The 11,264-nt window shown below is 44.1% G+C and overlaps 3 protein-coding genes across 3 annotated transcripts; 2 read left to right on the forward strand and 1 right to left on the reverse strand.

Annotated features, from left to right (window-relative positions):
* Positions 1 to 172: 172 nt before the first annotated feature.
* Positions 173 to 1,789, forward strand: LOC109487346 (CST complex subunit STN1-like; the record flags this gene model as incomplete). Its single annotated transcript, XM_019791324.1, has 2 exons — positions 173 to 461; positions 803 to 1,789. Coding segments are annotated over 2 exons (1,158 nt in total), but the record flags the coding sequence as incomplete, so codon positions are not given.
* Positions 1,790 to 4,176: 2,387 nt separating this feature from the next.
* LOC109487314 lies at positions 4,177 to 6,631 on the reverse strand. Its single transcript, XM_019791293.1, has 4 exons — positions 6,591 to 6,631; positions 6,098 to 6,192; positions 5,490 to 5,678; positions 4,177 to 4,237 (listed from the first exon to the last, which is right to left on the reverse strand). Exons 1-4 carry the CDS (start codon positions 6,629 to 6,631, stop codon positions 4,215 to 4,217), a joined length of 348 nt encoding a protein of 115 aa, XP_019646852.1. The 3' UTR covers positions 4,177 to 4,214.
* A 2,750-nt stretch (positions 6,632 to 9,381) lies between these two features.
* On the forward strand, positions 9,382 to 10,422 carry LOC109487315 (leucine-rich repeat and immunoglobulin-like domain-containing nogo receptor-interacting protein 3). Its single transcript, XM_019791294.1, has one exon. It carries the CDS (start codon positions 9,382 to 9,384, stop codon positions 10,420 to 10,422), a length of 1,041 nt encoding a protein of 346 aa, XP_019646853.1.
* Positions 10,423 to 11,264: the final 842 nt, after the last annotated feature.

The following is an 11,264-nucleotide window of genomic DNA, read 5'->3' on the forward strand; positions in this document are numbered from 1 at the left end:
CCAATCTCTCTATTTAGTATTTGGCCGATTTCTACTCTTTCCAGTCCCCCCCCCCCCAAAGCCTGGTAGAGGCTCTTTAAAAGCAACTTGGCTTGTAACATGTCATGTTAACAGTATCTGTTTCTCATTTCTAAATCATGCTCCACTGAACCTTACACAACCACCATGATGATCAGTGGCAGAGGGCCCAGCCACTCCTGTCAGCTCTACATCCACAGTCCACAACGAGAAGTCCTTCTCTTATCTCCCACAGACGTACTGGGGACTGGACCCTCTGCACCGAGCCTACGTCAAGATGTTCGTCCGAGATGTCTTGGAAATGGACATCTACCCCGGCCACCCCACCCTGAACGTCTACGCGTACAGGAATCATCCCATCAGTCGTGTGGACCTGCTGGGGTGGGTGGTTCGTGTGGAGGAGAGAGAGAAACTGTTCAACTATGCCATCGATGACGGCACAGGTTTGTTTATTTAGGAGGCTCCCATTATTGATAATACATCACTATTGAGTCTATTCTTCCTGAAGTCCTCTTACATATAATACAGCATTAACATCTGTGTCCATAATATCACCATAGTCCATAATATCGCCACCTTGAGAAAAAGTGTGCTTAAAGATATTTTTACTACACATGTACATTTGAGGTGTGCAGGAGTGCATACCAAACGTATGTTGCAGTAAAAATATCTTAAAGCATGTACTGTTTCTCAAGGTGGTGATATTATGGACCCTGGTGATATAATGGACACAGATGTTATATTAATAACTATTATTTACATACACTTTTCACTACTTTCACAGGTGTGATCAGCTGTACCTGCTGGAAACCCAGAGTCCCCGTTAATACAGAAGAGGATATTGATTATGCTACACCTGGAACGTCGACAGAGCAAGAAGCAGCAGAGCAAGAGTTTACAGAGTTCTTAGCCTTAAAGACGCGGGAGATTAAGAAATGTGTCCGTGAGCTGAGACAGCCGGTGAAGCTTAGAGACTTGCTTCACGTCCGAGGACGGATCAAGTCATACCGCGGCAGAAGGGAAGTTGGCGCGGTGTATTTCCGCTGCGTCGATGACCCAACGTGCTCGGTGGAGATAAACAGAACAATGGAGCAGCTTCAGTTGTATCAGGATTTCTACGATGTCCCGTTTCAGCCGCCAGGGAGTCAGGAGGGGGAAGATGATACAGAGGCAGGTGTCGTGAAAGCCCTACAAGACGCCATCGCAGACTTTCTTAGCGCAAACAGCGCTGTCTTAAACTTTGACATTAAGGAACTGGCCACAGTGGACAGTCTTATGTCAGTTGTACAGAAAGCACAAAAGGAAAACAATGCTACAATGAATGCAAAAGAAGTAAATTCTCTCTTTACCCAGGCTGTTGGGGGTCTAGCAGACCTGGGTATTGTGTACAAACGGAGTGACAAGGACAGCCTTTATGTAGTTATTGACAGGGACTCTGCCCTGGAGTCGGCTGTGTTAGATATCGTGAGGCGAGAGAGTCAAAACCCAAAGTACTCGGAGTCAGGGTGTCACTATCTGCATGTTCTGGACTGTTTAAGGATGAAGCACAGGTTTTCTGGTGTCAGCCCCAAAGTTGTGGGTCGTATCTTAGACAAGTTGGAGTCACAGAGTGACATCATCAGCACATCAGAAAACCACTACATAGCCTTCTAGTATAGTCAGGATTACCTTAAAATTACACAAATGGAAGAACTGTATCTTATTTATAATATTTTAGTACATTGAGATTGTCTTGATCTAGATGTCTATTTCCAACAAATAATAAAACTGATAACAATATTGTTTCAGTCTGTATTATCTTGTTTATTACCTACTATGTTTTAAGAGTACAGACACATCCATAGAAGATATGTCAGACTTTGACTGAGTCTCATGGTGATCAAAAAGGGCCAAATTTCATTTTTTGGGGGGGGGGGAAGGAATGCACTTTTATTTACTGTTGTTTGTATTGAAAAATGTATTCTGCAAAGACTTTGTGTATACTGGTAATACTTTTATCAGATTCCTATAGTCAGCCTCTTTCTGTGTGTGTGTGTGTGCATGAGACTCTGTTTCTTTGATGTTGGTTTGTTTATACCTGGGCAGTATGTAGTTAAGGCTGCAGGTGTTATTCTTACAGGTGCCACAAGTGGTCTTACAACAGTCAGCTGACTTCACGTTACCTTCACGTTTCCTTGTTTTCTTAAATAATGGACTCAAGTAGTAGTGAACAACAACAACCTGTTGGACAATGGTTTCAAGTGGAAGTAAAAAGTAGCCGGCTCTTGTGTGAGGTGTCTGCTGCGTTGGCTAATGATGGGAAAACCATGTCGGTGGGGGATTTCTAGAGATTTCTATTGAGTTGTTATTGCTGCTATGGCGTCATGGAGTGTAGTTTGCTCAGTCAAACCAAGGACATTCCGTCAGAGGCCTTGGTGAAGCGTACACAGTGATGTGGAGGAAGTATATTTGTGTCGCATTCTAGGGAATAATATTGTCAGACAGTTGAAGGTAAGGTTGACTTTGTTTGTTACATACAGTAATTAGTTATAGCTGTTGAAATCGAATACTGATTTTAGTACATTGTAGTGTAGTTTGAAGACCAGTTCTGAGTAAAACTAAAAGAAGGCTATATGCTTACGTCTGTTTTATCAACAACCTGTTCTTGCAAATTTGATAGGTTTTTGTGAATCTATGATGGTATTATTGGTTAGCTATCCCATAGCTTGACGCACTTACAAAGGATGGTTGAGTATAATCTGTCCTGGGCAGTCGCACCCTGGTCTTTGCCGATAACGGAAGTCTGAAGGGTTCAAGGCGTGGCACTCTTTAAACCAACAACTTAATTTCAACACCTGCAAAAACATTGTTGCCCCCTAAAGTAACGTGTACGCGTATGTGTGGAGCCAGAACCTCACCATTGCGCCAAAGATTTTTGAAAGGCTCCAGAGTTCATACCCTTATTTCCATTAGAAATTTGTGGTCTTAAGCACCCTACTGTCCTCCCAGACGCCCCGTTGAGCGCTATGGGCTGCTGCGGTGACTGCTGTAACTGCTGCTGCGGCTGGCTCTGGGCAGTCTTCTGGTTCTTCGTCATCGTGCTGGTGGGCATCCCGGTGGCGCTGTGGCTGTCGGTGGGTATAAACTCACTCAGCCTGCTTTTATATAACAATAATACTTGTGTGAAAAATGCCTGTCTTCATATGTCTTCGTTCTTTAACACTACAGTAACTGAATCTTAGAGCGTAGCTTTGACAGTGACTTAATTTCTTAACTCAGTTAACAGTTCATTTTGTTGTATTCTATTTCACTTCACTTGGATTTTCTATAGTTTGACTATCACGGGATAAAGGCCCGTGACCTAACTTTCAACTACAGGTATTATTAGAGACAGTGGCTTTTTTTTTGCCACCACTTGAAACCAGGGCGTACCTCAAACCTTAGTCCTTTGTTCTCGCAAACTACAGATACTGTCAATGCCAAGTGTACGTTTTCTCCATTTACGCCTTCTGTCTCCATCCTGCAGGTGCTGTACGTGCTATTCCTGCCCTTCATCGCGTGCTGTGACTGCTGTCAGGGCTGTGCCGAGGCGCTGCTGTCCGGGATCCACCTGCCGCTGGCCTACGCGCGCTTCATGCTGCACCAGCGCAGTCTGTGCCGCGTGTGCTGCGGACCACAGGAGTGGCCATGAACTCAGAAGTGGCAAGGAATTGGAAATCGTAGAGCAAAACCTACCAAAAAACTTACCAGAGCAATGTGGTATCAACTAGATATCACTTCTAATGTTTCACTGTGTTTTCAAACTAGGTTTGAAAATTCCCTTTGGTCTACTATGTCCAATTTCGTATATATAATATATACCTGAACTAATCTCCTAGCAGATCTTAGGGTTAGAAAACCAGTTACCGCGATGACCCCCGGATTTAAACATACTCTCATAAGTTGGCAAGCTAAGATTTAAAAGAAATGTATAGCAACTCTATATCATAGAGAAATGTATAGAATTTTCCTATTTTATACCACGATATGATACCCGTGTGTGAGCTAGAGATGGTTTGTAAATATTGGACAATATCTCTAATTGTTCCTGTATCTTATTTTGTTCCCACATATCTATTACGTACGACTGATACCGACTTGGCCTTTCATTTTATTGTGAATATAGATTTGCAGTGTTTTGTCCGGATCTTGATGCACGCACGTCTTGTTTCCGGCGTTCACTTCTTACCGAAGAAGCCAACTGAAAATGAAGCACACAATTAAACTATATCAAGACTAGAGTTCCACGATCTCATACCTTCGCCAAATGATGTTAGCCTTTATGAATAAGAAATATACTAATCACCCAGATTATGCAAATAGCATCCTCAATTGCATGAATTATATCAGTCTGTTGATCATATTCTCCACCAAAAGACAGTCTTATCTTAACAAAGAATGCCATTTTCTCATAAATTATGCAAATGTGGTCCTTATTTGAATAAGTTATGTTTAATTATGTTCACCTTCACTTAACTTTCAAACACCCGAAGTATGAAACTCCAGGCAGTTACCACTATGCAATTATAACATTTTCTTATTAATTATGCAAATTAAGTCTTCATTTGCATAATCGATATTTGCCTGTGTTTCTCTCGTTCTTAATAACATATGTTACAAGCTTGAACTTACTATCATGGAATGCAGCTGATTTATAGAATTTCCTCATTAATTATGCAAATTACATCAATATTTGCATAATTGTACTATCATTATGTCAAGCATCACTTAAGCTACCTACATACCAAAAATCACGATGATCCATCAATCGGTTCTTGAGTTATCCTCTTTTAAACGTTTGTCCTTTAAACCCCCCTGCAGTTCTAGAGCAAGCAACTAGGGGGCTCATACTCATGTCACTTCATCCTCAGCACAAGAGCTATCTACCATCTAAATTTCGTCACCCTAGCATGTCTGGATCATGAGATATCAAAACCGGAAGTTCTGTTGCAGTACCATAACATGCCGCCAGGGGGCCCAAAATCTAATCATTTTGAGGTCTCATCAAGACCTACCCACCTACCAAATATCAAGTCAGTCCATTTAAGCCTTCTCAAGTTATCGTGTTTACACACACACACACACACACACACATACACGAACGCCTCTGAAAACATAACCTTCTTGGCGAAGGTAATAAAACATGGGTAGCCGTTCTTATGTAATCATTTTACTGCAGTAAATATATCGTGACTTACTTAAAAACTGTACACACGCACATACGCACAATATCTAAGTTCATAACACTAAGCTTTTATGTAGAACAATATCCTTATGGAACAAGCTTCAACATGATTTAATACTTCCCTGATGGGTATTACCCTTAACACTTAAGACAAAAGTAAGCAGACCCATGTCATTATATTCATGCTAGGGTAACCCAAAATTTCTTGTTGCTGACAATGAGTCTTGTTTTTGTGGTGAACCGAAGAAAGATAAGAAAATAAATCTACCGCGGCGGCATGTGAAGCTGTCTCCGGACCAGGTGCCGTCCTCCTGGCAGGTCCTGGCCACGATTCTTTGATCGCCGGAGACGGGAACCCACCCGAACCAGCAGCGGAAGTAGCAGGTTTCCCCGTGCGTGTAGGGGTACATGCAGCCCGTAGCTATCGTGCCCTGGACGTAAGGTCGGAATCCGCAGTCTTCAACAAACAGAAACAAGAAAAATCGGACATTTCAGAGAAATTCAGACTTTCCGGCCATACCGGGTCACAAGTCTGTCAATCAACTGAAACACAATCTCCGCCCACCCATTTTCACTAATGAAGGCAGGACTCAGTAGTCTTCAACAAACAACAAAAAATCGGACATTTCAGATTTCCGGCCATATACCGGGTCACAATTATGTCAATCAACTGAAACACAATCTCTGCCCACTCCCTTCCACGCATATGCTGAGGACCATATACATACAAATTCCTTTTAATGCTAAAGGTCTACAATTCCTAGCCGTTTGGGTAGTTTCTAGGAAATTATGATATAAAAGGCAACAAGCACAAAAAAATTAATAAGAAAACTAATAATGAGCTCGAGTACAGTGCCAGATATATCTGAGGCTTACCCGAACCTCCACCTCCCATGAATTGCCAGAAGAAGAAAGCGTCGGACTGCAAGGCTAGAGTGGCCACTAGAACCACCAGGAGGACTGCACGGGAACTGAGAATGAGATAAACACTACGTGAACAAATCGTTTTCCATATTGTCTTTGGATACATAAGTTTTATAATACGGTGGAGTATATTCCATGGACACAATCAAAGTCGACATTACCGTACGATACAATACAATACAAGATATATTTTCAATGAGTTATGTTAAGGCTGTTTCAGCGTCATTTTCCCTGTTCCATCAGGGTCAGGGTAAACCACAAAGCTACTATCCTTTCATGACAAACGGACTGTTTGTATATAAATTTTTCTTGCCTGGCACGAAAGGGAGCAAGCGTAAGACAACAGGCAAACCATGTACAGTGACAAGCAGCGCAACAACACTGCTGGTGAGGCCGAGGACGCAGATCATGTGAGGACACAGAGTGAGTGTCCTTGGTGACTGACCGGACTGGTTTGCGTCTGGCCAGCTGCAGAACAGCGTCCATGGCTGACGATTTACGAAACACTAACCTTACATATCTCGTGTTTTTCACATTATAGGGAACCAAACTCACCTCATATTGTCGCACGGGTGTAGCGTGTGGTTCTAGGTTACAGTATCAGCAGGCTATGTGGCGTCTGCTGTGATAAAACTCAGGAAGTCTTCTTGTGTTACAGTAGTGTCGCCAACCCGGCGGGCAGGTAGCTAGAGATGATTGTGATCGTCATCAGAATATCAAAAGACGGGTGATCGGACGTCACTAACTGCTGCAGGGCATCAGTGGTCGCTACGCAAGTTGGAAGGGTGGGGCCTGGGATAGTCTCCACCAGACTCCTTTTGCAGGCCGAATAAATAGTAGAAATCGGCCTAAAAAGGGATATCATTGGCCAGAGGAGATGGCCGCCGATAGTCTCCATTTTTGCCTGCACGGACATGGAGATTCTACCGGCGGCCCCATCTCCTCTGACCAGTGATACCCCTTTTTAGACCGATTTCTACTCTTTATTCAGCCTGCAAAAGGAGTCTGGTGGAGACTAGGTCTGATAGACCTGGGCGTTGGACTGAGCGGATGTGTCTGTAGTGTTTTATCAGAGGCTTCTTGGAAGTCGGGGCGTTGGAAGGGAAAGGTCTCTTGGAAATCTCCACAAACCATTGAAATTAAATGCTTGGTGCTCACAGACACCTCTTTGTAGTGACCACAAGAGAGATTTTTTCGAGTTGGTATGACCTAGTGAGTGAGTGAGTGAGTGAGTGAGTGAGTGAGTGAGTGAGTGAGTGAGTGAGTGAGTGAGTGAGTGAGTGAGTGAGTGAGTGAGTGAGTGAGTGAGTGAGTGAGTGAGTGAGTGAGTGATGAAGACATTGTGATAGGGATATACATAGACATAATCGAGAGTCGTCAAAGAAAAGTGAGGACTGATGGCCGTCTGTACTATTATCTAACTTGCGTGCCATCCTGCGCTGCTGGTGTCCGCCACACTTCCTGGTCATGTGTCTAAAGCCAGCCGTCGCCCACAACGATTGTCGTGCGATCGTATACTGTCGTCAGTCTAAAGTCGGCCTTATACAAGAAAGCAAATCTTAACAGTGTTTCGGTGGTCGCATGTCAACTATTTGATGGCACAAAGACTAAAGGGCTAGCTACCTGTTGTAAACATATTCAGCATATTCGAGGAATATCCTACAGCACACTTTGCATTTAATAATCTTTGCATTTAATAATCGACGACGACAATAGCAACAACAACGACAGCAAAAGTGCCTCAAGGAGAACTGTACTAAACAGTTACAATATTACAGAGTGCACGACCAATTACGAGGTGACCTTTTCTTCGGTCCCCTGTGTGGCGGCCTTGGGCAGTTTTGACTATATACATGTACTCACAGGAGTAATTTGTCTACGTAGTTCTTGAATATTCAATGTTTAATACGTTCCAGTGCCAAAGCCAGTCGCAGACACCGACGTGCCCTGCCCCACCGCGGTCAACACGGGTACTGCAGACCATGCTGTCTCAATCAGCCCACCAAGGCTATGAGAACCACACAACTGACTAGGTCCTTTCCTTTGAGAACCTATGGCATTTTGGAAAGCTGACATTTAAGATTTAAGCACGGTTTGTATCACTTTTTAATCGAAATGATTCAATTCAAGATGGGTTAAACACATACGCCTACGTACACGTTAACAAACACCACAAAAACAACAACGACGACGACGACAATAGCAACAACAACGACAGCAAAAGTGCCTCATGGAGAACTGTACTAAACAGATACAAGATTACAGATTGCACGACCAATTACGAGGTGACCTTTTCTTCGGTCCCCTGGGTGGCGGCCTTGGGCAGTTTTGACTATATACATGTACTCACAGGAGTAATTTGTCTACGTAGTTCTTGAATATTCAATGTTTAATACGTTCCAGTGCCAAAGCCAGTCGCAGACACTGACGTGCCCTGCCCCACCGCGGTCAACACGGGTACTGCAGACCATGCTGTCTCAATTGCCCACCAAGGCTATGAGAACCACACAGCTGACTAGGTCCTTTCCTTTGAGAACCTATGGCATTTTGGAAAGCTGACATTTAAGATTTAAGCACGGTTTGTATCACTTTTTAGTCGAAATGATTCAATTCGCGATGGGTTAAACACATACGCCTACGCACACGTTAACAAACACAACAAAAACAACAACGACGACGACGACAATAGCAACAACAACGACAGCAAAAGTGCCTCATGGAGAACTGTACTAAAAGTTACAATATTACAGAGTGCACGTCCAATTACAATGTGACCTTTTCTTCGGTCTCCCGGGTGGTGTCCTTCGGCAGGTTTGACTATATACATGTACTCACAGGCGTAATTTGTCTACGTAGTTTTTGAATATTCAATGTTCGCCCGCACGTATAGAGACTACGACTGGTGTCTCTACGTTTGATTATTCAGCTGACTCATTTGCATTCCTCTTGCATAGGACTATAACTGATCACTCTGTCTTTCCGCGGGGCACACAGAAGAGCGGTCTACACTAAAATAAGGAGCCCGGACGAGGCTAACTGAGCCAAGCCGCCGCGCCACAGGACCAGGACTAGGTCAACTTTGAGTACGCTCAGAACAAGATGGGCCTGGGGCAATGCAGGATGTCGTGATGCCCCCACGGCCACGACCTCTGAGGTGGGAGACGAGAGTAAGTGAGTGAGATGTTTAAAAACAGAGTGCTGCCGGCGAAAACATATTGGACTGAGTCAGGATAGAGATGGGAGCTGTGGGCAGCCTGCAGGCGTTTTTGGTCGTTGTCACCATATCCATTGTCGTCTGGGGCGAAGCCTTACCACGAGACTGCATCTGTCCGAAGAGATCGACGTTCAGCTCACTAGAAGTTAAATGTACGGACCGTGGGCTGACCGCCTTGCCCGACAACATCCCGTCCCAAACGTATCTCCTGTATCTGTACAACAACAGGCTCCAGCAGGTCGCCTACTTCCCGCCGCTACCCAGGCTGTACACGCTAGACCTCAGTGACAATCTTATCGAGACCGTGTCGTGGAGCTCGCTCTGTAACCTACCGAATATGCGGTATCTTATCTTAAAGTCAAACAGGATAACGAGTGTCAGGTTAGCCGCCTGTATCACGCGTCTTACACAACTGTCGATGGTAGACCTGTCGTGCAACAGGATCGCGACCGTAGCTGAGGGTGACCTGGGGGTCCCTCACATCCAGGCCACAGTCTCCCTCCACCACAACCCTTTCCACTGCGACTGTGAGCTGCGGTGGCTGATCGCCAAGCTGAAATGCCTGCAGAATCACCCTGGCAGAGGCTTAGCATCTGATCAATGCGATGCCACGTTTCTCCCCAGTAATTTAGGCGGCCACCGCTGCAGTTCACCCGCCAAGTTTCGAGAAAGGCCGCTTGCGTCTGTTTCTATACCGTCGTCAAAGTGCGAGTCACCGGTACGTCCTTCAACAACTTCTTCTCCCATTAAACCAAACGGCGGAGACACGGGGACGATCAAGAGCACAAGATCGTATGGCTTGATACGAAGTATCCCTACACTGGCCGGTTCGACGCAACAAATGGCTAACACTACATTTGAAGAAGACGACGCGGTGACGGAAGTCGTTTCTGAAACTCTGACCATTCGATCCGGCAACATCACCGATAAGGAAGTTGTATCGGTCAGCAATGTTATGTGGAAGAGAGATGAGTCATTGATTGAGACTGTCATCGGTGTAGTGTTAGCCATCAGTCTAGGTTGTCTGATGTTAAAGCTCGTCAAAAACCGGTACAGAATTTAGTCCACTACAGACTAGTATACAATAACATGGACACTAGACATCAAAACCCAAGCCGGAAGAAGTGAGAGAAAGTGTAGAAAACTACTAGTATATGGAAGCCAACATCAACTGCACCAGCCATAGTCTTAGACTACACCTGTACATACGTCTATAGAATCGCTCTGGTACCGGTGTTGTAAACAATACGTGGCGTATAGGTTTCTGAGACCGAACGGAATTTAACATGATAAGCCTATCTGTTAGTGTGTTTCGTTGTGACTGACGAATAACCAAACAAATAATTTATTGAAGCAAATGATGATTCTTGAAGGTGATACAGGCTATCTTTACCTTTACCCTTAGGCTTTATCCTACAGGCTATCATCTTTATCTCATGTGCATAGGGTAGCCTGGCCTTCGTGGCCACTTTTGTCAGGCTATTGTATTTTCCCCGTATTGATTAACATCGGTGCTAACTCATAACAGACCTCGACATGTACATATTCTTCCTTGTATATCTAGGCACTGTAGCAATAAAGAATATCTTGGTGGTGACAGAACTTTGTCTCAGTCTGGCTGCTTTCTTCTAAACCGCAGATATTTGTGTGTTTTACGTCCCTGTGTAGAATAAGAAGATGAAACGTAGTTTGTTTTCCAGAACTACAGGTTTGCGCGTCAATATATCACAACTATAAACATCTTGCAAATGTCACACCTATATTATATTAACAAAACATCAAAACGGCGGGCCTGTGTGTGTGCGAAAATGTACAACAGATCAATGAATACAGATAAACGTGAGATACATGTATATACCTGTATCAATCGATATCTGATGGAGGAAGAATCACAGACTACATTTA

This window comes from Branchiostoma belcheri, unplaced genomic scaffold, assembly GCF_001625305.1.
Source record: "Branchiostoma belcheri isolate BF01 breed outbred unplaced genomic scaffold, Haploidv18h27 scaffold88, whole genome shotgun sequence".
Lineage (NCBI taxonomy): Eukaryota > Metazoa > Chordata > Leptocardii > Amphioxiformes > Branchiostomatidae > Branchiostoma > Branchiostoma belcheri.

Excerpts from the sequence above, each read along its gene's own strand:
- LOC109487314 (XM_019791293.1), bottom strand. The coding sequence starts at position 6,631 with ATGGACGCTGTTCTGCAGCTGGCCAGACGCAAACCAGTCCG. Across the intron at positions 5,679-6,097 it reads CATGGGAGGTGGAGGTTCGG|ACTGCGGATTCCGACCTTAC; the intron begins GTAAGCCTCAGA and ends TGTTTGTTGAAG. Across the intron at positions 4,238-5,489 it reads CAGCTTCACATGCCGCCGCG|TTGGCTTCTTCGGTAAGAAG; the intron begins GTAGATTTATTT and ends CTTCATTTTCAG.
- LOC109487315 (XM_019791294.1), top strand. The coding sequence starts at position 9,382 with ATGGGAGCTGTGGGCAGCCTGCAGGCGTTTTTGGTCGTTGTCACCATA.